Below are 26,791 nucleotides of genomic sequence, written 5' to 3'. Positions count from 1 at the left end.
CTACATAGAGAGGCCAAATATGATACCTTCTTCTGGTGAAAGAACTGTCCTTATTAAAAGGACAGTTTTGTAGACAAAGTGTTGGTAGGCTTCTCACTCAAAGGGGCTTCATTTCTTCCTTTTAAGAATGAGTGCATATCCTTCAATCCTCTGTAAGAAGCTTCAACTGTTATTCCAAGTTACTGATATCAGAGAACCTCACCTTACTGTTAGGCTTAAATCAAACAGGTAATAGAACTAGGATGTTGATCCAAGAAGAGAAGATGCAATTGTTTCACTGCTAAACTCCATTTAACATTTCAGAGGGTTCAGGAAACGCAGCCTTCTCTCTCCAGTTACAATCTCTTGGAAGAAAAACTGGAGTAGCTCAGAGCAACTCTCATCTGTCCACAGTGGTGGGTTGTAGGAAAAAAAAGTGTAGGAACTGATGTCTTTACAACTGCATGTCTACAAACAGCACATTGCAGAAAAAGATTTATGGCACTCTTAGCTATTAATAATATTTACAGCTGCCAAACAGGGCTTTCTGCAGTCAAACACACATTGTGCTTATTTGCATTGAGTTCTTGTGGTTATAGAGAAATTCAAGTAGAAATTCAGGGTAAAGTACTAATAAGGTCATTCTGTAAAGTAACAGCAAGTTGGATAAAGTCCTCACTAAAATCCTCATTTAGGCTTTTTGTGAAGCATTTTATAACTTTGTAAATTAATTCATTTAGAACACCCATTTGAAGTGGTAATCTATGACCATAAGAAGTAAATAAAAAATTAGTAATATCTAAGGTTCTAAGCAACTTTCTTGTGCTTCCACTTAGCAGGCCTGCTGGATTTCTCTTGAAGGAGAAACAAATAATACACTCCTGTTTTGGCAATGGTATTTGGGGTACCTTCTCAGCTTGAGCAATGTCTACATCAAATCTTTATTCAGGCTAAAATAAAGCCTGAGGTCTTGCACTTGTGGACTTCCAGCTGACAAGAGAGTCCTATAAGAAGGCACAGATCTAATCAGTACTGTAAGTCCTGCTCAGTTCAGAGTCTTAGAAATGGAAACAACTTCTTTCTTTCCCACTTTACATGCAATTGGTGTCAGCGCAGGTCTATGCAGAAGGCCCAGCAGATACTGTAGCCAGCATTTAGCAGGCCTTGGGTAAGGCTCATTTCCCCAGTTAAGGAAGTGGGAGAATCCAAGGGAGATCCATAGCATATTATGCGTTTAAAGTGAATGGTGCTTAAGAAATGACTCTCATGGTTTTCTAGTCTAGAAAGAAGCAAACAGTGTTTATTAGACCTCATAATTAAGGTTGGGAGAAGTCTTGTATACAGGCTTGCAGATGAATCATTGCTCATTTACATTAAACCTCATTAACCTGTTTAGCTAAACCTATACCAAGTTTTCAATACATTAGTCTAGCTGCAGTCGTTTTAAACACATACTTTAACTCTTTTGCTTGACCTTATGATTAACTCAACTGCGGACCCCACAGTTCAGCTGGCATTAGTCCTTGAAAACAATCTTATAGTCTTCACCCAATTGTATTAAATACTGAAAACTAATGCTTGTTTTGCATACAAGATATTAAATTTGCTGCTCCAAAATATTTCAAAAGCTTTAAAAAAGTCTATTGTAACCAGAACACAAGCCTTTTGTGTAAGGTGCTTAAATGTAATTAAGAAAAGGTACTTTATTAAGTTATAAGATGTAGCCTGCTCTATCACTTTTTGGCTTCTGTCATATTTGTTTCATGTTATTATGGCCTTTGGTATTCAGTATAAAGTAGATTCACCTCCTGCATAACAGCAGTAAATAGAGTCAAGCTTTGCTGCATGAAACCAGACAATACAAAGCTAAAACCCCATAAATTGTATAGTTATGCATGAATATTTAGGGTTGTGGGTTTGATAAGATTGTATTTTAACTGCTTTATGTTTCTCCAGAAAGCGTAATTGTCCTTTTGATCAAGCTAAACACTGGTTTGAAACATACATGGATAATACTGCCTATTAAAGCCAAAGTTTTAACAGCACTGAAGTTTTTGAAAGTATTAGTTGGTATCAGATCAGGACTATTCTACCATCTCAGAAAAAAATATACTTAATTACAGTAAGTAGAGATCACACCTACAACACCTGAGTATTCAATAAGATAGATAAGATTACAGCAATCTGCACCATCAGCATAGCCATTAAAAGGTCATAGTTGGCTTTAAGGCAAGACACCTGTTAGAATTAATTCACTTGAAATAAAACAAAAAGGTGCTAAGAAAAATCAATATTTCCATTTAGTTCCAGTTCAGTGGTTTATATAAGATAAAACCCTAGCAGCAGAGCAGTCAATAAAAGCCACAAGTCAAAGGAAGTTTCACTTGCCAACTCATGCCCTGTGATCAGATGGAATAAGAAGCATCTACAACAAATTTTTTTGATTGGTTTTCATTATCAGGTATTAAAAATGGCAGATATTCCAAGGCAAGCATTACACTTCCACTTTGTGAAATACACTTGAAGAAACAGTGAATAAAGTGTTTTCACTGAGGCAACTTTCTTCTCAGAAGTTGAGCACTGCAGAACAAATTTCTTTCATTTATAAAAACACTTGAATGGGTTGATTGTATCAGTAGTTAACAGAACAACACTATAGCCTTTTGATCACGTTAATGTCCACATTTAAGAACTATCCATCCATCATTTACTTATAGTAGCCTAGAGTAGGACAACAACCTTCACCTCTTTCCTACTAAGAAAGGAGAAAAAGGCTCAAGATTATCAGTGCAAGACCACATGTTGATGGCAAACTGAAGCCATCACTTACAGGTCAACTGTTCTGTTAACCATCAGAACACCAGTTTTAAGCATCAGCTATATTGTGTTCCCACTAATGAGAGCAAATTAGGAAAAAAAAAAAAAAACAACTCATGCAAAGTATCTGAAGTAGTCACTATCATCAAGCACAAGTGGAATTTAGGAAGTTTCAGCCTAACCCAAATTCCAATGATTAAGAAATAAAGTGTGAGGAAATCAGGCTATTTGAATTTCTCCCAGAAAAGTCAAGACTAACAAGCTTAGAGCTAAGTATATTCTCCTAGCAAATACTAGCTAGGATGAAACAAAGGTCTACAGTACCTGCTTGAAGTGATTCACTTTGAAAGATGAGAGATTTTGCTCTTCTAATTTTCTAGTCAGATTCTAAGTTTCCCTTTTTAATCATGAAAATACAGCAGTTTAAATATGAATTGAACAATTACATTTGTTAAAGCCTAAAAATAGCCATCAAAAATAAAGATAGATTAATGATTTGAAGTATGGGGGAGATAAGATAAAAAAATCCATCCCCCTTTCGAAATTATATGAACCACCAGGAATAAGACTGACAACTACATACTAGATTTGAAGATGAGTTTAAGTTCAGGGAAATCGCCCAGCAAAAAAAGACCACACCCTGATGGACTGGGAACAAAAACTAATGGTGTAGTTACCTATGCTAGAAGAAAAACTGTTGAAAATTAAATACCTTTCCCAATAACACAAGTAGGAAGAAAACCTGAGTTTTCTACTAAGACTGTTCTAGAAACAGTCAGAATTCAGTAGAGAATACTGATAATAAAATGACAACACAGGAAAACTATCTTTTCTATCAATTAAACACTGTCAAGCCTTTTTCTAAGTATATAAATGCATACACAATTCAACTCCTATTTGTAAAAAAGTAGGAGCTGAAAGTTTGCCAGAGCAAGAACAATTGAGAGCTTCAGCCTGAAAAAAATTTGAACTATTCTGAAGGCCATAAATCTTTTGCCTAGATCAATTTTTTTAATGAGACACCAAAGCAATCAATAAAACCAATGGTCACCTTAAAGAGCAGAATCAGTATTACAATGGCTAGGGCAATTCAAACCCTCCAAAATTGTTTATATACAAAAAGGGAAAGGAAGGGGTAAGTTATGTAAAGAAACAAATCCAGCATGACTGCATTTAGCTTGGTTTTCTGTTGTAGCCAGACTAAAACAGCTTTAGCCAAAGACTGTTACCATTCTCTCTCAAAAGTTCAACATTAAGGGCTGCCTAGATGGATAGTCAAGGAAAGCTCCACAATTATCCATCTGCTTGCTAGTCACTATTCACAGCTTCAGAAAATCCACAATACGTCCTGCGCCCAAGTAACTGGGCAGAAAGGGATGGTTAATAACACAGATGAGCAAAAATTATACTGGAAACATAAATTAAAAGGATTAAAGGAAAACAGCCTAAGATGTCTATTTCCACTTGTATTATTGCTCATGGAACAGCCCACATTTACACCTTCATAAAAATGGCAGAATTTTCCATCTGTGAAGCTGTATCAAGAAATTCAGATCCTAATTTTTCCTGAGTACGGTACAAAATTTAATGGAATACTTCTCTGTCTGTTTGCATGATAAACATACACTGAAGTGACACTTGGATGCTGAACTACTCACCAGCTAGGATTTATTTTTAAGGACTTCTACACACGTTAAAGTAAACAGGAGATTTTTAAAGTTCATGGGAATGCATTGTTACACACAGTTTCTAAAACCAGTAATTTGTTCAAATGACTTAAGCTGTAAGCAAGCTGTTTCCTGGACATAGCTATACATAAAAGCTTAATATGAGACTAAAGCAAATCAAAGTCACAAAGACTGAGCTTCTTATCACAGCTGAGCATGCATGTATCACATAGGAAACACAAGAAATTAATTTATCTTACCTTCTGGTGCATCTGCATCACAGTCCTTAGACACAAATGTCACATTCCTTTGCTGGCCATCAATTGTCTTATTACTCTACATTATAAATAAGGAAAATTAGTACACTTGTCAACCAGCAATGTTCTTCCATACACAATAATAGTCCCTGAAACATATCTCCCAATAAATTGTTTTATAAAAAAAGGCTTTGACAAGCCTCTTGAAATATTCAAAAGGATTAAGATTGGTTTTGAACATTATATGCAGAAAAAGCTCTAAGTGGTACAAAATGAACATTTCTAAATATGCTTTCATTTACAAAAAAATAATAGCTTGTGTGCTTTTTGAAGACTCATTAAAAAAAAACCCTTTCAACTGTGCATTAAATGAATTTGGAATGAACTTCAGTGGTGAAGATACCATGGAAATGTCAGACTTGCATGATAACCTAATACAGTTTACTTCTTGCCTATAAGCCAGACAATAGTGTCCAACACACTTAGACAGCCAGAGTGGAGAAAAATTGTGCTGAAGTGAACTATTGAAAACCAAAATATTATTCTTTAAATATCTCAAATCTCTGGAAAACTCAGCCTTGAAAGACAACATTAACTCTTCATGCACCACATTTACTTTTGAATAGTCAGTGAATAATTTCAGCAGTTGGAACGCAAATCCTTTGTACTACATGGATTTCTCTTCACACATTAATTCACTTCAAACAGTCTCATGTCTACTGTACTTATTTTCACCCTTGTGATTTCCTAAACAGGAAGGCCTCTATATAAATCAGTAAAGGTCAACACCTTTTCTCCCTCATGCTGATAAAAGATGTGCCTTAAAATCTCCAAGAAATCAGTATGAGATGGCCCACAAAACTAAGTGGCTGACAACTTGAGAAAGTTTATCAATATTAGTTAAATTCAGCTTTGATTCTGAACATTCAAAAGAAACAACCAGGTGTCCATTGTAAAAAGCAGCAGTTTCTATGAGCAGTTAACTTTGTTTCCTGCAAACACCTGAAATCTTGGAGGCCACTACTGCCTTAGAAGAAACTAATCCAAACTTAGTATGATTAGGCACAGGAATCAGGAACTAAAGTGGAACCTGAAGTAACAAGACAATGTGTAGACAGAAACAAATAGGGTCAGAACAGAAGACATGAAATGTCAATTATTCCATGTACATTTAGCAGTAGTCCCTCTCCAGGAGGTATTCCAGCTCACCCTGCTCAGTCAGAGTGTGTTTCTTTCAAAAGAACAGTATTATACATTGGACAGTTATACAAGGGCATACAAAAAGCACAGAATCAAAATCTTGCCATTTCAAAACTGTCTCTTCCTTATATTTATTCATTGATTTTTTTAATAGTAGAAATTTTAATACACAACATGCAGCAATAGCTAGACCTGAGGGTCTCTTTTGATAATATCTATGCTTTTCCAGGTCTGATATTCTTGTTCTTCATGAACACTCCTGTAATTTAAGGCTTCTGGAATATCTGGATTCAACTCTAAATGCTTCCCAAGGCACTGGGGTGTACCTTGAAGTCATAACATCAGTCTCACTTTACTTAGCAATCCTTTCTTCTCTCCTATACATGATAAAATCTTATAAAGGTCCACTGAACATTTTCTATTTTTTCCACAACAGCACAAAAAGGAAACATGTATTCCAACAGTGATATAAAGCATTTCATAGTATTAACCCTTCCTAATAAAAATTAAGAACCTTGTCTGCCATACCAAGAGGAGTAGTAAACTCATTAATTCTATCATCTGAACATTTTTCACTTTTATGTAGCTAGAACTTCCAACATTAAAATTTAATACTCTTTAATACACAAGTAGCACTACATGAAGGAAACTACAAATATTAAACAAAGCAAGAGTAGTCTTACACAAAACTGACAAAAAAGAAATAAGTTGGAAGTTATTAAAGGACTAACTGAAAAATAAGTATTTCTAGTAAGACTAAGCAATAGTTCAGTACCACTGCATCCAGTTAGAGCTAAAAAAAAGAAAAATCACACTTTTGCCAGCAGATAATTGTGTTTACATGCTAGAACTCTTCCAAGCAGGTCCCTGAACAGGTCAAAATCTGCTCTCCCGAGTCTGGGGTTGTGATCCTACTACTTCCTTTATTCTCTCCTCTTTGTATTCTGAGCTTTTAGCCCCTCATGCTCACCACAGCCAAGACTGCCTTTAATCATTTCTTCCTTGTTTTTAGCACCAGGTTCAAGACAGCATCTCCCTATTTCAGCTCCTCAGTTGCCTGTGTCAGGAAGTTGTCATCAGTGCACTCCAGAAGGCTCCTGGATTGCTTGTGCTCAACTGTGTTGCTTTTCCAAGCCAGGTATCTGGGTAGCTTACATCTCCTGTGAGGACTAGGGACTATGAACATGAAATCAATTACAGATGTCTTAAGGGATTATTTGCCACTTCTCCTGATCAGGCAGCCTAGAGCAGACATCATCGACGCCAATCTGCCCTCTAATCCTAATCTGTCAGCACCTATCTGGTTTAACCATCCCAAGGGAAGACTCTCCACATTCCCACTGCTCTTTCACATAAAGGTCAACTCGCCCTTATCAGCCATCCCAGTCCAATGGTCATCAGTTGGAACTAGATGGTCTGTCAGGTGCCTTCCAACCCTGACAATTCTATGAATCTATTCTATGATAATTCTATGATTCTATAAAGTATGAGAGCTTTTCGCAGTGTCCTGCACCTTAGCTCTACTCCTTCAAATTATTTATGTGAAGGCTGAGGAAGGAAAGCAACTGCTGCTGCTCAGCTATGGCCCTCAATTGGGGAAAAGTATCCATGTTACCTATGGCAAATGCTGGTCTTTTAATTCCTGTCTAGGCCACTCAAGTCTTATAGGTCTACTAGGTAGAAATATCAACAAGTAGTGGTCTTTCTTTCAGAAAAATAGAATAAAGCCTCAACAACTTGGCCTCATTAAACAGAAACAGCAAGTAAACATCAAGGATGGGCAATATTTTTACTACCTAGCTGAGAAGAAAGCCTGGATGCAGACAGAACTCTAGTTGTGTCAAAGTCTATATAGATACTCGAAACCATTTGTTAAACAGCCACATTTCTCAAGGCAACCTTTGTAACAAGTGTTCCTCAGTGTTGAAAGAGTGATGCATGCTGACCAAAACTCTACACATGGCCTCCGTTGGTGAGGATACTATGACCAAAAGAAACTTTCAAAAGTTCCCTACAGATATAATAGGTGAAAAGACTTTTGATTAATTTGGGATACATGCTTTGAACATCACAATGGTCAAAGAGGTAAATAAAGCAAGTAGAAGAAGAGCTCCATTTTTCTACACATATTCAATTACCAGGAAAAAAGTTGACAGCATGTCAAAGTTAAAAGGTCTTGTCAAGAGTAATAGTCTTCAGAGGAAACAGTTCAAGATTCAAACATGATTTTAACCTGCCTAATGCATCACTACAGGGTTTGGTTACAAATTATTTGACAGGTTACGAGACTGGGAATTACTGTAGAGCAAATAAAAGGGGGACGTGCTTCTTTTACACACTGTCTTTGTGAGCCACTGGATTCTGACATGTGCTTATCAGCCCACTCATCCACAAGGCTGACTTGGGATATTGCTTATTTATTGCTTGGCTCTGTACAGGGTTGGGTAAAAAAAAAAAAAAATATCTTGACTTTCTAAGCAAATTGATGCATACAGCTTCCATCATCAAGACGCTTGCCACATGCACAAAATTTATTTCACTTGCCCAGTTCCTGTGTATGTTCCTTGCCACTCCTCAGTGCCATAACAACCAATTCGTAACTCTTAAGAGCCTCTTCATTGTTAATATCCACAGAAAAATCTGTCGCTCCTCTTCGTTCCCAGCCACCATCTCTCCTCATTTCAAAATACAAGAATTTAACACCCAGTTATCCACACAGTCAGATACAGAAAGTGTCTGGTACATTCTGAAAGACTCTTTGACGGGATGTTGTCTGAAAACCTTGTATTCACTTGGTATGCCAGAGAAGTCCAGATGTAGTTTAGCAGGATACTCTTTATGCTTCATGTTATTTTAACAATAAAACCAGTTCTACCCAAGTTACTTCACGCACTATAAACACTGCTCTTTGAAATAGGACATAAGAAGCTAAAACCTAGGATGGCTATCTTGACCATAACATTTTTTTTTTTTCATGCTTTAAATGAAAAGTTGCAGCTCTACTCAACTATTCCAGCTAATCCTTCTTGCAGTGTTGACCAAGTCTTTAACTCAATAACTGTTAGAATAACGTAACATCCTGCTCCCTGCTGTGGTCTGTTCTCTTTTCATTGCAAACAATATTTATGTTCAGATATTTGTCATGAACAGCTAACATGCAAGTGCGTGTTAAGTTCCAAGCTTCCTGCTCCCCTCAATATACACTCTATTTTAGTGAAACATTGCCTTTTTTTGGTAAAGCAAAATATACTGCTAGCTATAGTCTTTATTTTCTTTTCACTCCTACACATTATCAACAAGCTTTATCAGAAAGGATTCTTTTCTCAGGTCACTGAAAGGCTTAAAGTCTAGTTTGGTATGATCCTTAATGAAATTGTCCTTCCCACTTTTCCATCAACAATGGCTCTGCACGGTAGAGACACACAACCGGTCTACAACAAAAGCCCCCCCCAAAAAACTAAAAAAAGCCTTTTGCAGAGACTTGAGTTCATAACTAACAGTGATTCTATTATTATGCTTGGATTATATCAGGATAAGCAGCCTCCCACTACCACACAATTTAGAGGTAAAAAACAGCAGAAAAGCAGCACTTACTGAATGTTAAGCTTCCTGCAGAGACAACTACCACACACCCTCAGCAAATTTGATAATGTTACTCTTCTCTGGGACATTTAACACTACTGCAAATTCTCCTTGTAATCCTTTTGCACAAAGTATTCTGCAACTACTCTGCTTAAATGGAAAGAATCAATAGTGATAGGTTACATGTTTTGCTAAGTATTTCCAGCTGAAGAAGGTTGGGAGGCAATTTTTCTTTTAAAGCAGTGTGTTCCCCTCCCAGAGGCACAGCCTTCTGGAAAATTAGTAGAACTATTCCAAACACCCAAAGCAGCATCCAGTTACTTCAGCCTCATTAACTCTCTTCTCCCAGCCATTCTGGTTCAGTGTTTTTTTTTCTTTACAAAATTTATCCTTAAACCCCAAGTAGCACAGCAAGGGATCTGGACTTCGTTGTGCTTAGATAAAAACAACCGTCTCATGACTGCTAGTAGTTTACGTTTGCAAGATCAGATCTAACAAAGGCTACTCCTGCACACGATACCAACTCTTGGTAAACATCTGTCCACAAAACTTCTCAGGATGCTTATGTTCTGTAACTTTGAACTCCCAATAAATATGCAAGCCTCCACTCAAACTAAGATGAAATACAAGAATTAAGCCTTCAGGTGGAGAGGATAAAAGACTTAAAAAACCAGAACCTTGAGTACACAAAATAGCAACAACAAAAGCAGAGAAAAGCATTACCTACTTAATTCTGTATTAGATTTTATAGAACAAGAACAGTAATGAGTTTCATGAAGCTGGACAGTCCAAAGTGTCTGAAATGTGATTAATCAGCAAATACTCAGCTTTGTTTTGATTTTTATCCTCTACCAAGTTATCCTTGTCATTTCTCACAAATAGAAAAACTATCTGCTGCAGAACAACAACATTGCTTTCAGCCTATAAACAGCCTTACACACCAAAACTAATCCTTGCTGCAGTCATTTAACAACTTAGTGTATAAAGTCTAGTGGAAGCTGGCTGATGTATTATCAAAAACAGTAAAACAATACTCATAGTTTCACACAGTCTGAAGATAATCTAGGAATTAAGTTGTTATATGTGCTACAACCCATTTCTGGCTTGTGTATTACCAAGATACCTACTACCAGCTAAATCAAACAGCTACAAAAGAGTCTTCAAAACTGAGAATGGGCCTTGCTTTGAAAAGTCACTGAATAGTACATTTGATACAAAAGGGCAAGATTTTTTTTTTTTTTAAGTAGCATTACATCTCACCTGTACCAGGTATTTCTGGCTTCCATACATTACATACTGAGGTGCAAGACTGTAGATCATGTAACTTGTATGAAGAACTATCAACAGAAGTATCATGCACAGAAACAAGAGTGCTTGAGGTCGAGTTTTTCCTCGTCTAATTTTATAAAGCTAAAAAAGAGAACATATGCATTAATGTAATGAAGTTTTTTTCTTCTACAGCATTTAAGACCCTGTTTAATTTGAGTAACAGCTTTAATTCTACTGACAGAAGTGGGAAGATGCTAAAATTATCCCCTGGCAACTTCATTCAAATGAATCAAAGCAGTTTTTCAGGTGCATTTACCTGACTTTCAAAGCATAGCCATTTACCCAAATGAGTTATTACTGTTAATGACCCTGAACATTTATAAGCCATCATTTAGTAGCAAGATTTAAACAGCATTGCCTATCACTGATAAGAGACTGTGTTTGTCAAACAACGTTGTGTCCTTCAGTCAAGGTGAAGTGTCACATTTTACTACACCTCTAATGAGATCTAAAAACAAAGGAGTGAGTTCTTAGAAAGCATTCCCAGGCTCTGAGAAAACTTGCAGACCATATGGTGGCATCTTTTCCACTTTCCACTGCAGGGGACAATATACCTTGTTGTTACCTTCTAGATACCACTCTATTCGTAAACCCCAAAGGTTCAACCTGAGTATTATATTCAGGCAAAGAAGTTGGCAGCTGAAGATGAAATGATGGAACACCAAAAATCTCACAACTCATTGCAAGGACTCAGTGTCATTGTTCGGTCTTGTGCTATCACCACACAAAACAACTTTGCAGTAATAAAGGGAAAGCAGGCAGAGAAGCAGGGGAATATTTAACCAAGCATCATAAACATGAATGGCATGCTATTGTATACAAAGCTGCTTTTCCAGATACAGTAATATATTATTTGCATCATATTTAGATACGTAATACCATCACTGTACTATTTTAGCTCTTATCAAGTTGATAACTTGCCTGCCACCCAGAAAGTAGGTCAAGCACTACACTACAGACTGCATCCACATTTCAGATTTTGGCCATAAAATTAACTAATACTTCCAGTATATCAGAATCATATATAGCTTTAACTTAGAACTAAGTCAAAAGGCAATGTGCCATGAATTAAACATTTTTAAGAATCAGTTGACTGTATTACTTATCAAGCTAAAACATCAGTTTTGGTCTGGTAACTTAGCAAAACAGTATCTTTCAAGAGCAGTGAAAATAGTACAATAGGCTTCCAACGCTCATTAAGCATATGCAACACTCAGTATTTATAAATCAGTACATAAATAATGGTATATTGAATAATTTAATATCCTGTATTTATTAAACATCTTACTATTATAAACTCAAATCTTAAGTCATATTTACCCTTATCCAGAAGAACCATATACCCATATTTCGAATCCCTGCCATTGAAGTGAAGATAAAGTACATAACAATAGTTGTAATAAGAATATAATCAAGTGGAAAAACCTAAAACAAGAAGAACAGAAGCAGTTAAAAAGAAAACATTCAAGCTAGAAAACAAGTTCTTCCCCCACTTTGAGCAAAATAAGTAGTTTCTAATTATAGCATCTGAGGTAGTAACAGTCCTTCCACTTAAAAGTTTTACATACTTGGCTCCAAATATAGCTTGCTGCTAATAGAGCTTCCACGATTTGTTTGGGAAAGCAATCGATTTTTCTTAATTTAAAACTGGCCTTAGTTTTGAAGTGCTATACATTTTTAGGCCAAGAAGTAATTCCATTATGAAAGTAAATTTAAAATAAAGTCTGCACTGGCAACAATCATTCTAGGACTCTAGAGGCATTCTATTTGCAAATACTTCTGAACATTTTTTCCATAAAAAAACTTGATTTTTTATATTTAAATTAATAACTTCTTGAGATATTATTGCTGCTGAGCATCACTTCTCTCAGTAAGCTGAAAGCTTAGGTGTTCAGTAGTTTTAGAAACCATGGGGAAGCAATGCATTGTGCCAACCCTTTATACCAACAATACAGAAAGAAGTCCATAGGGGACAGTAAAGCACCAGTTTACATAAAGGCTTTTCTTTTTCTTAGCTTACCCAGGACTGCCAAATTCACATGGCCTTGTTGCCTTCTAACCTTAAATCAACAGAATTTTGTTCTTATGTAGGGTTTGTTTCAAAGACTAAAGCATTATCATAACATATGTAAGTGCACAGAGTGTAATATACCTTTCAAGATGCACTAAATATATTAAAGTCAACATGTGAATTTCCTTAAGGATAAACTATGAAGTACACAAACAGCTAGAAGGTAGGTAGGGCATGGGCAAAAGTTGCTTTTATTGTGTTTGTGATAACGACAAGTGATGTCATTTTTCATTGCCACTATGTTCTCATCAGATGAAAGTTAGTTTCAAGCACCACCAGTTCCTCCAGCAACTGGCTTACATCCACCCAAGATTTTCAAACTAGTATCTAATAATTATAAGACTGTTAACAAGGAAGTTGCCTTGCTTTTACAAAAGACACATCTACCCAATTTTAATTAATTACTTGGGAAGAAGTGTCTTTTGACAGCTTAACAGAAAACAGAGAGGAGCATCCTTACATATGTATATCACCATTTTTTTCACTTACTGTTTGAAGAACAGGTAACAGCATATTTAATGGATTGGTGAGATTAGTCCCCAAAATTATAAATCCTGAGTCGAAGCCAGACGAATGTAGAGCTTTGTCCAAACTGCGTTAGTTAAGAAAAATAGGGTAAGTACTATGGTTCTCCCAGAGCTGTGTCTGCAATTTAATTTAAAAGGGCAGCTCAAAAAAAAAGATGAAGGAAGCCAAGAGACTGACAGCTTTTTCATATCTGAATAGACACATGCTTTGTCGGATCACATTAATTTCACTTGTTCTCTGAAAAGGTATATTGATTTCTGCACCTCTTTGGCATTTTAGCTTTTCCCTAGTTTGGGTCATAAAGCCTCTTTTCCCAGTCTGAAATATTAAAAATGCCAGCATTTGAGTCCTCTGGTTAGTGTCAGTCTTCACTTAAATCCACCATATTTGCAGCTGGCTATAGTGCTTTCAACACCATGAAACAATTACAACGTAATGCACAGCATAATGGAGTACATATATCATTTACTGCAAGAATTTAAGCACCTGCTACCCAGCCCAAGAAGTACCTACCAGTATTAAGATTCATTCAAGCAATGAGAATACTTCTGTAATCTGAAATAAACTTCCTTAACATATATGCTTACTGCTGGTTTCAGCAGCATACAGCCAATCAAGCTGAACTATGTCCTTCTTTGAATTTGTTGTACCACACTTTGCTCAGTTTGAAAATATACTATTAAAACAAGAAATGCAGCTCTAGTTACAGAAACATGCCATAAAAAGAAGTGGGCTGACTCTTGAAGCAAATCACCTCTAATTAGTTAGAGCAGAAGTGGTGTCATTTAAGTGATTAAGAAAAATGCTGAAATGTACTTACTTTGACAAGAACAGCGAAACAGTGAAGAGCAGTGCCACAATGATGAAGAATACTCCCCAAACAATCTGGAAGCAAAGATTTTTTTACAATTTAACTGAGAGCCCTTGCAGTTGATACAAGTAAAGACTTGGCTAAGTTTCAGTAGAGGAGTAATGATGTTGGACCACCTCTGAGCTCAATCACACTTGAAACAGTAACTTTTGGGTAAACACTAGAGAAAAGTGCTAACAACATGTTTACTCTGCTAAACAGGGTTTATGGCAACTGTTTAAAAAGTTGATCACGTAGGATGAGAACTACCTCTCCAGCTGGTGAATACACTACAATCAGAATCAAGTGTTAAAGTGCATCACATGCTATATTGCAATACACAAGTCTACCTGTAAGTCAAAGAACACAGTTGAGTTGTTATATTAAATGAACATTTAATGGAAGGCACAGCCTGTACTTGCTATATAACATGGAAACTCTTAACTATATGCATGCATTTGGGTTTACTTATGGGAAATCAAAAGTTTGTCTCTCTCAGCTGCCATGCCCATGTGCTCACCTTCCAACAGGAGGGAACCTGTGCACAGCTCACAAGGAACATCTCACCTTTCCCAAGTGAAAGCTCCCTTCTGTAGCACTACCTAGAAACCAAAAAACCAAATCACTCAGATTGAGTGATGTAAGACTCAAGTGACTATGTTTACTTTCCTTTTCCCTTGCTTCTGCCTACATGTACTCTCAGTTGCTCATCAGTATTGAGTATTTTAATGCAATCTTCAAGGTTCAAGTTACAGGAATCAACTTCAAAAAGTATTTTAACTCAAAGGTTTAAGTCACCTAGAAATTTAACGTTCAAGTGATGTGAAAACTTGAGAATGGACTAGAAAGATATTTGTAAATACTAAGGTAGCAAGGAAAATACTTGAGTTCAAAGCAAATCTAGGTAACTGCTACTTAAATTCTGTTTTTCTAAAACCCTATCTATCCACAAGTGATTAAAGAACCGTATCACAACTGCTAAAGGCCTCTCTTGTGGAGAAGGTTCTAGAAGAGCTTCTATACTCAATTAGCTACACTAGGAAAGCCATCTGCCCCACAATCTTCCTCTGGAGCACAAACCCTAGTCAAGAATTTGAAACCAAAACAAGTATAACAGCTGTGGTTAATTAGTCAGCAAGTCATAAGCATAGATAATTTTTTTTTTTTTTTAAAAAAACACTATAATTTAATCAGATACTGCTCTTGTTTTTAACATCAGCAATGGTAGGCTTTTCTTTTAACCTCTTGCACAGTAATATGGAACCACCTGATGTGCAAAATGAGAACAGAATTTCTTGAGAAAGCCAAGGTGGTGTACGAGACACTAAACTAAGTTTTCCAGCACTAAACGAAGATGTTATAGACCAACTAGATCAGCAGTTAAGTAGGTTTGTGCACTCAGAATTTACAGGTTTTAAGGGCTAGATTAAACTCAAACACAGACCTTTGAAAGCTAGACAATTCAGGCCCCAAACAGTCAAAGCATGGAAAGCTTGAGTCTACTTTAAATAGCAAGAACTCAAACAACTTAGCAGTAAGTTTAGAGAACTGGAAATAATACATTTAAGTACATTCTGTTTTCCACCATTTCCTTCTCATTTTCATCTGTAGAGGAAGAAGCCACCTTCTTTCAACGATGGTTTAACTTTTTTCAGTTCTTTTATGAACTGACAGAATCCAGTAGATTTGGAGAAATAAGTTCTTCCTTAAGATCTTAACTGAAATACACAATTTTATTTTAACAGTGCTTATTATGCCTACCTAATAGAGCACAAGTCAAGGACTTTGTCCTCCAAGCTGTCCTCAGTAAGAACAACTATTGTTCTTCCTGGGCTACAAGCTAGACAGGAAATCATTCTCTACTTTGGTAGGTCTTCTCCCTCACAATCTTTTCTTAGGAGAGGGTAGCAGGTGGGTTAGGGGATGCCATTCAAAAGCAAGCCCAGATAGTGCACCCACTCAGTTACAGCTCCAACAGGTGCACTGTATTTTCCTACAAATCCTAGTCACAGAAAGTGCTCAGATAAGCATGCTGAACTTCCCAAAACAATGGTGGTTTATGATTGCTAGACCTGAGACAATCTACACAGACTTATTTCCAAAGTCTAGATACAGGAACACAGTGTATGGTCTTTGACATGAATGAGGGAGTTTCACAGTTTAAATTATTTTATTAACCTTAACACTTGGCACACAGCCATCTCAAAAAGGTTAAGAGCTTTATTACAGCTGCTCATAGTCAGAGTTACAATGCTGTTATTGTTCATTAAATTCTGAAGATAAGCTTCCATCTGCAAACTCAAACAATATTAGAACATCGCTTATAAACCAACTCAAATTATATAGGCCTTATTAGGCATTGATTCAGGGACTAATATCAAGGTAAGTATTAACTTGTGCATTTCCACACATTTAAGCATAATAAGATTTTACCACTCCACAGCAAAGTCCCACTAGGTATTAGCTGTACTGGAAACAGATGTTCAAAAACAATTAAGACCAATAAGTTAATGAAGTAATGCAAGCTTCAGACTCTGCCAGCTATGGCTACTAGGAAGGTATCCATATCTCCTCTGGAATATGTATATCTTCTGAAGTGATGCAAGACATTCTCATAAGTAGATAATTGGTTGAAAAAGCAATTATCCCATTTTTCCCCATTTTAACTTCAACTCCAGTCCCATTAAATGTAAGACTGAGAAGGCTAATATTAAAGACCTTCATTCCATCTTAGTTCATCCTGTACTTCCAGCATTAAGACTACTGAACCATAAAGGATTTGCAATTAACATCAACCTACATGTACACACGTTCAGAGGAGCAGTTGACTTAGGCTTTTGACAGGAGGAATCTTTGTGATCTTACCTAATTTTTCCTTGTATCTTAGCTAATTAGAAATGCTGTGTTGATTGGCCTGTAGTCTATTATAAAGCACTTGGCCACATGTCAAGCCTATAACAGACTAGAGAAACATTGCAGCAGGAGCTACACACTCACTGTTGCCTTTTACTTGTCACCTATAGCAAAAGGACAAATCTGTCATGTATGTTCTTATTGGGAAACTAGTGTAGTGCTGTTCATAAGCTTTAAACCAACTAGAATATCAGAGATTCTAGATAAACTTAGCCATGAAAATTTACAAAGTTTTCCTTTGTGTTGCATCATAAATGAGAAAGAATCCAAGCCCCTGAGAACATGAGTACAACGTTCAACTTCAGAGTAAAGCACAGATCTTAATAAAAAAACCCCTCTTGTTCTCATAGCAGAACTATTCATCAACTGATGCTGAAAAGCTTTTAGTACTAGAACAGGCAAAAACAAAAAGCCTGGGTTTCAGCCAAACAACACTCAGAGGAATTCAGTAAGGTCATTAAAAAAAGCAACCAACCCTTGATTTATATTAAGAGAAGTCTAACTTTCGGCATATGACAACCGTATTCCCTACTTCCTAGTCCTTTTGAAAGCATGACCTCAATGCAACCATACTCTGTTTGAACCACCCCATTAGCAGGGCATTTCCTCATACCCCTCAGCTACAAAACAGACCCTATACCCACCTGTACTCAATCATTTACTACAGAAAAGGTTTCAGACATGTTGCCTTACAATTACATTACTTTGATCACTAAGTGTCTACTTGATTCTTCTACTCTACAATCTGTTGTACAAGCCAGTATGCATACAAGTAACTGCCAAAAAAAAAAAAACTGAACTTTTTTTTTTATGCAAGACTGCAGGTATTACAAAACAAATGAGTTGAAATACCTATTAATACAGCTTAAGCTTCTAAAGGAACTCATTCCAGGCAGCAGCTTAATAAAAAGTCTCTACACAGATGAGAAAGGAAGAAGCTAAAGCAGAAGGCCATAAGAACTGGTTTTATTTAAAGCTCTCTTCTACACTTGAACACTGGATGAAAAGACATGGCTAAGTAAGAACCAAGACCAAAGTGTCAATGTAGTCATTTCTCAATAGTAAAAATGGAAAGCTGAATTACATTTCAGTTTAATAAGTCAGGCCAAATAATTTTTAAATATCCAACTGATTAATGTATTTTTTCCACAGATACTGAACATAAGTCACAATTTTTTAAGTCTTTTTTGACATTATTCATGTTCTGCTTATAGTTTTCCCCAGTACCTCCTTTCAACTTCCTAAACATTCCCAAGAGCCCTGCACCATCCTTGAGTTTCTCAGAGAACATTTTGTCTGTTATTCCTGCTCCCAAATCTCATTCAAGCTAAGCCTGATAATTCCAAAGTGCTACTAAGACAATAATGTAACCAAAATCCCAATACAAGAAGAGGAAAACCCTAGTCCTTCATCCTCAAGACAATGTTAATTGTCCCTATGCCTCTCCAAAGGTCTGCAGTGGCAGGTAGAGAGACTGATGCATCTATACAAAGTCCTCATTATACTTAGCATTAGATAGAAGAACAGTTTCTCCCTCCCTTCATAGAGTTCAAATGTACCACTCCATTTATCAAGAGAACAGTGTTCTCTTTGTAGTGGCTTCCATATACTCAGACTGATGCCAATGTCTTTAAGTCTCTGCTTAAGTTAAGCCACATAAGCATGCTCTGTTCACAGTCTCAATCTCGAAAAGAGCACTTAATATTTTATTATTACTCACCTTAGGCATCTGTTCAGTTAGCTCAAAACTGTTTTGAAGTACCTTGTGAAGAACTGATGTAATACTCCCAACTTAAATCATTGTTGAGTAGGCTTCCACGGCTTAGAGTCTTGTTCATATATTAGGCAAATACAACTATGTGCTCTGAAGGTTCTCTCTAAAAAGTTTTTATACCTATCCCTAGAGTACACTACATTTCTCTTGCTGCTGAGAATATCAGATGAAAGTGTCAGAAACCATAACAAAGAAAGGAGAAACAGTAGACTTACTATCTATAGAAAAGGTTACATTTTGTAGAAAGAAATGAGACAAGTTGAACATTACTTGTCAATGCCATGCTGACCATTACTCACTTGCTCAAGATCTTCCAGAGGTTATTTTGCAATTTAGTCAAAAGCAACACAACTTTGATTTAGCTTCGAGTAAAACAATTGTTCTCAAAATATAGTTCACTCCATTACAAAGAAAGTTTATTCTTCAGAGAAAGTTTTGGCTTGTTTAGAAACAGATCATATGCTAACATACATTTAGCAGTAACAACAGAATTAAAGCAAGAATACAGGAGTACACTTAGCAAAGATAGTATGATTATAGAAGTCTGAATATGGACACTAAGTTACAGTGTTAACTGTCATTTACAGACCTCCAAGATGAAGTGCTATGCCTGAACACGTTATTCTGTTCTGTCAGACTGAGTAAGAGTCTGCAACTCCCATGAACCTGACCATACCAAACAAAGCAGAAATAGCTTTCCCCGTATCTAGTACTTGCCTCACAATAAATGAAATTGCTCTTCAAGTCTGAGAAATAGCCACATTGTTGAACAATAATACACAAGTTCCACTAAAGACAGAAGTGTTGCAAAGCAATTTTCTGCACTTCTACATTGATCACAAATATTTACATAAACATTAAAAGATTTCCTTCATTTCATGTAAGCCACTAACTGCACTATTGACAAGTTATGTAAGTGGAAAGACAATTCAAATGCTACTAAATCAACAATAAAACAGTCCTGCAAGAGTTAAGATATTTTTAATTAAGCCATGGATATTATCACCTCCACAGGGCAGCTCAAAGAAGAGTCAAAGTAAATAGGTTTTGTAACATGCTTCATAGCACAACCCTCATCTAAGTGAAAATATGTCAGGAAAAATTCCTCTTTAGTCTAGAATTTAAGTCAACAATTCACAGTGCCTGTCAAAGTTATTGAGAGAAAAAAAGCATTCAAACCACAAGAACAAAGAGATACTGGAATAGCACCCTGACTGTAAGTGATAATCTGTGAATAACTAATGATTTGTACACTACCCTATGAGAACACAATGAACCAAGTCCTACACACAATAGATAAGGCCAATGCTTTTCTCAAATATAAGGCTAATGTGAAAAGTTAAAAAACTACACAAGGCTATTTTGAATCAGAAGCAGCACCTAAACTGTCAAAGTAAGCAGTTAGTGATACTTGTCCTTCAAACGAAAGGGCAAAGTCTAGATTTCTAATGTATCATAGACAGATAACTTCCACCAAGTATTTAACACTGAAAGTTTTTATTCGATTGCAATTTCAGCCCATTTCCATTGGTACCCAGCATTAACGGTTGCAATGATGTTAAGAGGAAATTGCTTATAGGCTCTCTCTCAGCTTTTCAAAGTTTAAAGTAATGCTAAAATTTCTTCTTCTATCTAGTTGGCAAAAAAATACTTTATATGGCAACACTGTTCCAAAGAAGTACTGGTTTTTAAAACCAGATATCTACTACAATCAAAGTCCCAAGATCAAAAAGAGACCAAGATCAAAGCTTTGCCCCAGTAACAGTCTCCTTTGCACTGGTTAAGTATCAAGACATAAGTTCTATGCCGCTAGCTTACTACTGATCAAGTAATTACTTGGCAAGATGCTCATTCCAAATGCATATTCTCTTCAAAGTATCTCTCACTTCTGCTGCCTACATGTAATTTAGATTAACCTAAGCTACTTGAGAGATACAGCACTCTTCCTTCTTCCGGTTTTGATATGCCTGAGAAAAGATAAGATATTCAGGTCTCCATGGCACTGGCAGTATAGTAGATCAGCTGGGACAGTCCCCTTTTTAATTCTAGTCATATTTTAGGCAAAGTAAAGGGTTTTCCAAGAGCTCAAACAGAGCTTGCTATAGGGCTAGTATTATGTAGTATAACAGTAATTAAAAAAGCAGTTGATATTCAGGATGGTAATTGATAAACTTGACTTACGATTTACATGGGAAGAAGAAAGCTTGAAGTTATTCCAATTTAAGTCTCAAAAAGTGAAAAAAGTTTTACCTTCAAAGGCCGGATAGCTTCGCAGAACTTTGTCCACCAGCTTTTCTCAATAGACTCCAGATGCCTCTCTCTTCTTCGAAGTGTCCTCAGTCTCTCTTCTAGTTGCTGTAAAGTCCGTCTATCCCTTGATGCCAGAGGCCGACCATCTCTGCACTGGATACCAACAAACAGTGCATGAGATCAAGGCACACTGAATCAAGAAAATAGGCTCGATACCTAGTTTACAGAGTTACAAAAGCTCCGAAGACTCTGCGGTATAGATTTCACACTGTTTCTATGCACAGCAGGAGGATGAAGTGCAAAAGTCACAAGCTGCCAACAAGGGGAACTCCTAAAAAGTAGTATAAAACACTCTTCACAATGAGGCTTTTCAAAAATTTTAACAGGGCAGGCAGTCTCCATGGCTAGAAACACTTAAAGGGCCCAAATGCAATCTGAAATAACCTGCCCTAATCTGAAACGAAGCCTTGCTTTGTGCAGAGGGCAGCACCTGATGACTTGCAGAGATCCCTTCCAATCAAATTCCATGACTAAGCCAATATATTAAGTTTAGCATCTGTATTTTTCTGTCCAGCACTCTACAATACTCAGCTATGTTTCTTATGCTTGCAAAAGCAAAATGACTCGGTGTCCTAAAAATTAACCTTCCAGAAATCCAAACAAGACATGCGTCAGATAATTGTTCGACAATTTTTTAAGAGCATACTTTAATTCTGAGCCTCTAAATACTAAGCAGGCACCATTGCACACAGTAAATTGAGCACATCCTTAAGTCTCAGTTATACACCAATAAGCAAAACCAACAAAACAGGCATTAAGTAGCTGAACCAAAATTTTTCGTAAGATTGGTGCTAGAAAATAAGCCTTGGGTAAGAAACAGTTCTTTTATAGTAGATGTACTAAACTATATTTTTAATTTTTTGAAATTGTCTATTCATTTTTTCCTCTTATTTTAAGAGGTCCTTCCTGTAAATAGTGAAACACTTCAAACCCAGTAAAGTTCAAGTAAATCTACTTCAGATAAATTTCTCAGAAGTGTTACAAGGCTAAGACGATATTCCAGGCACATAGAACACTCCAATTGGAGATCACAGTGTACTTATAACAGGAGCACATATCCTCTATAGCACCCCAGTGACTTGGAAAAGACTTTGAAAACCACCCAAACTCCAAGTTCCTGCTTTATTTAAGACTAATGAAATAAAGCCATAGGTATTTACTAATAGCAGAAGACCATAGTACATACTGAATCTTTTAATTGGCTCAAGTAACATACTTTCATACCTCTAGTTTTGACTGTACATGACTCTCAGCTACATGCACTTTCTTCCACTTCATGCAAATGTAAGTGAAGAACTAAGATTTCCATTACAGACTGACTGAGACAGAATCCTGACCATAATCCATAAACCAAGGAAAATTACTTAGTATTACTGGTCACATAAAGCCAGATGTAATTTAAAGACTTTCTACTTTTTGATCCTATTTGTTAGCTAGATTGAACAACAAGGCCAGTTGCCTGCAAATTCTCATAATCTGGCATAGTCTTCCATAGCAAGTAATGCTCTGTTTTTCAGGGACTTCTCATTTTTCTCATTCACCTCAGTAATACAGATGCCTTTATTGTAGTAGTACTCTGTACATACTACAACTTTACATTTTAAACTGGGGGAAACTAAGTTTCAATCTGCAACAAGAATTTTAGAACACTGAAGGTGCCCACACTATGTAGAAGTCGCCAAGTATCAAGGGAAAACTGTTGGAACTGTTTAAATGCTGCTATCATAGATGGACTTCCAGGATGAAAGTGATGCATCTTCATGCACTTTTCCCAGCACACAGGCCTGTGAGAACACTGGTCAAGCCATTACTTGAAATGAATAGGGAAAAGGGTGGGAGATTATCCCTAGCATCTTGTACGTAAAGAAGAAATCTTAACCTCCTTCAGCTTTCACTCTTAGATTTTTAAAAATGTCCGCCTTGGTTAAGCACATCATTTCACTGAGCTGCAAAACCATCATGGGTTTATAGATGGCATTAACGTCTTAGAGACATTTAGGATTCAGAACAGAGGTCTCCATATGTATGATTTTCATAAAAGAAACTGTTTATAACAGCAAGGTACATTAACTGGGAAGTAAGAATAGCTGGGGCTGTTATTTACTCATAAATATGATTAATAGTTTGATGAATTGAACTCATGACAGCTCCATGTGGCAAGTATCCAGTGTTGATAACTACATTAAGTATCAACAAATTGGATGCCATATCTGGCAGCAGACTAAGTGAGGTTAATAACCCTAACTTCTACACATTATCTATTCCATATAGCCAAGTAGAATTGGAGAAGTTTGAGTTTAGCTCATCAGTACCATTATTAGCTAGACAGAAGCATCTGCTGCCACAGGACTGAAAGAAAATCTGATTGTTACTACACAAACATGATTTCTTTCCAAATAACTCATAACTGCAAGCTAGTCACTTCTGACTCCCTAGTCTTTCTGGAACAGACTCTACAGCACGACCGTAAACTAGTAAGCAAGGAAGAAAAAAATCTTCAGGGATATAAGAACAGTGAAGATCATACCTTTGATTTAATCCTTAGTAAATGTTGCTCCACTTCTTCAATATCTTCAGTGTTCTCTAAACGTTCATAAGCTGCACTGGTAGTTCCCTTAATCAAGTTTAGGGGCAAAGCTGACATACCATAGGCCTAAAATAAAATGGAAACACACTCAAATTTTCTGCCATACATTTTCATCTGAGGCTGCTGTACGTTGTAGCTATAAAGGTATCACTGCTGCTTTTTTTCCCCCCACACCCTCCTTCTAGAACAGACTTCCTAGGGCAATCAGTTCTTTTCCTTTTTTGAGCAAAACAAAAAGCATGCTATGCAGATTCCAGCGTCCCACATTGCTCCAACGCTACTTAAGCATCTTGTGATCAGCAAGACAATAGCATGTGTTAAGACTTCATGTAAGCAGAGCCCACTGAAGATTTATCAAGCTAGCCCTTGAGTTGCCCAAACTCGTAACTTTCCCACTTCGGATCATAATCAAAACATTGTATAATACAGGAACTTCTGTATCTTGAACTTAATTAGTTTTACAAGTAAAGTACACACAATTTCTTTGTAGCCTGTAGCCTTGAACTTAAAGTTAAAATTATGTAGAAAGTACCTGGTTTACTAAAAAAATTCTTCAGTAAAAAGACAGCAGAAGCTAGGTGAACACCTAAATTCAGTTTCATTCCAAGACTGCTTAGATACACACTCACGCTCACAAGTTCCATTAGCATTTATTCCTACGTATAAATCCTATACCATTCGAAGCATTTGCCAGCTTCCTACATCAACAGTATGCCCATATTTTTCCAATGCAGAGTCCATAAGCTTTCCACTAACAGAAGAAGAAACAGATATTTGAGGCAAGGTAAAAAAGAAAAAGGCACTCTTCCCTCCTTGCTGTCCTATGACTCATACATCTAGGCCAAGGTCAGAAGTTTCTCCAAGAAGTTTAGAGACACTAGCCAAAGGCTTTTTGTTTTATTGTGGGTGGGAGGCTGCTGGTGATAAGCTGTTGCTGCATAGCTCTTAGCAGGAAGGATTTTCTTTTCTTTCTCTTAGTCACAATTAACACATGCAGTTTTACTGAAATGCTTGATATCTGAACGTTTGTTAGTTTCATAAGAGTTTTCCAGCTTTTCACAGGAATACCACTCCCTCCTTCGAGCACTTTCATACTTAGATTTAACACAAATGGGGGGGTGTTATAAGTGTCACCAAACATGCCATCATATCACATGAGCTTTCTGTACACAAGACATGATTTGACCTGCCTAAGGACCTACTTAAACATAGCAATGTCTCATACATTGTATTCAGAGAAAGGCACTACCCTTTTTTTTGGTGTTTTACTGTCAACATGTCATATATCCTGCCACCAACAACCATTTCTAAGCCCCTTCAACAAGGGGGTCTTATTATTGTAGCTTAAAGCCACATTAACTATTTAAAGTAACAACTATTTCAATAAAAATATCTGACCCCAAGCACACAAACCTCAGTTTCACTCTGCAGGCAACAATATTCCATGATTTCAGGAAACATTCCTCCAAGTATTAGACTACAAAAGTATAAAGCAAGCTTAGAAGTCTGACACCCTTGTCCACTTACCATGGAATTAGGTTTCTGATGTTCAGTGACAATTACGAGCAAATTGTTGGAACAGTGTCAGTTAAGTTCAACAAACACACAGTGTATATGTCTATCAACAGGCTTCAAACCCAAGAAAACAATGGTACCTGTTAAATCACTACAGCATTTTAATACGGGTAAGAAAAAAGGATTTGCCCTAAAATATTTCTTGAGGCACATATAAGCAAAGAACACATTCAACGAGATCTTTGACAAATTGCACTGTATGACTTTTTGTGTAGCTACAAAGTATTAGAATTGGTTTTACCACAGACTCCTAGAGAATAAGGTAAGCTGTTAGCTATCTGCTCAGCATTTCAGGACTTCACAGCTGACATACTCTCATTTGTCACCTGAACACAGCCCCCCAAAAAGTATTTGCAGTATTTGTTTACAGACTATTCCAAATAAACTCCATGTATTTTAGCTACAAAAATGTAACTGTCAATTTCAGTCCTTCTGTTAGAGTTTTTGGCTGTAAAAGTTATATAAGGGAAAGACATCTCCTACCACAGGGTAATGATGGCAATGAAATTTCATGCTTTCTAAGACACTCTAGAAGTTTTGGCTGGAGCACAGCAATAGAATCACAGCAAGGCCTACCTACACAATTAAGTATTTTAAGTCAGAGACGAACTTTACAACTCTGTCCATAAACACAGCTCAATTCTCCCTTTAGAGTATCTCCTTTGAGAGCATTAAGCTGTTTTGCTATATATAGGATCTGAAAAGCAGTCTCTCCCAATTTTCTTCTCCTCTAAGTTGAAGAAAGAATTCCTTCAAGCTTTCTTTATGGTTTGCCTTCTCTGACCTAATCACTTTCAAAAGCATCCACTGGGGCCTCCACAGTTCTCCAGTTTTCTTCAACTGAGGGACCAAAGAGAGACACAGCAGTCCTAGGTGTGGCTTTGAAAGTACAAGGTGAAGTGCAATACTCGCATCCACTGGCTATGCTCTTGCTGATGCAAGTCCAGGACACCGTTTCCCTTTCTGCTGCAGGGCACATTGCTGGCTTATACTCAGCTTGCTGTCCACTAGGACTTCAACATCCTTCTCAGCAAAGCCATCACGCAGCCAGTTATACCACAGCATGAACCATTACTTGGAATTCATTCATTCCAAGAGATGGCCTTAACATCTGCAAAACCTGATGTCATACTCGATGATCCAATCTTTCCACCTGTCTGTGTCTCCATGGTGGCTCCTCATCCTGTTATATCTACTTCTCCCAGTTTGATACCTTTCTCAAACTACGACTATGTACTCAAGCCCATCAGTCAGATAGTTTATGAAGATTGAACAGCATTAGGCCCTACTGACCCTGAAAAACCTCGCTCAAGACTGTCTGCTAGTAGCGTAACCCCACAATTTGGTAGAAA

At 36.9% G+C, this 26,791-nt stretch overlaps 1 protein-coding gene across 1 annotated transcript in view; it reads right to left on the bottom strand.

Annotated features, from left to right (window-relative positions):
* The window catches only part of LMBRD1 (LMBR1 domain containing 1), a gene marked incomplete at its 5' end in the record, with an annotated part of 55,536 nt that overhangs the window by 4,062 nt on the left and 24,683 nt on the right, over nt 1–26,791 (bottom strand). The window contains 7 exons of the mRNA XM_008947760.1: nt 4,724–4,799; nt 10,763–10,912; nt 12,152–12,256; nt 13,392–13,494; nt 14,251–14,315; nt 21,218–21,370; nt 23,805–23,930. Of these exons, the coding sequence (XP_008946008.1) occupies nt 4,724–4,799; nt 10,763–10,912; nt 12,152–12,256; nt 13,392–13,494; nt 14,251–14,315; nt 21,218–21,370; nt 23,805–23,930 (778 nt within the window). The remainder of the gene's footprint in view (nt 1–4,723; nt 4,800–10,762; nt 10,913–12,151; nt 12,257–13,391; nt 13,495–14,250; nt 14,316–21,217; nt 21,371–23,804; nt 23,931–26,791) is intronic.

Source organism: Merops nubicus, unplaced genomic scaffold (assembly GCF_000691845.1).
Source record: "Merops nubicus isolate BGI_N331 unplaced genomic scaffold, ASM69184v1 scaffold19009, whole genome shotgun sequence".
NCBI classification, from domain to species: Eukaryota; Metazoa; Chordata; class Aves; order Coraciiformes; family Meropidae; genus Merops; species Merops nubicus.
This window is presented reverse-complemented; position numbering and strand designations above follow the sequence as displayed.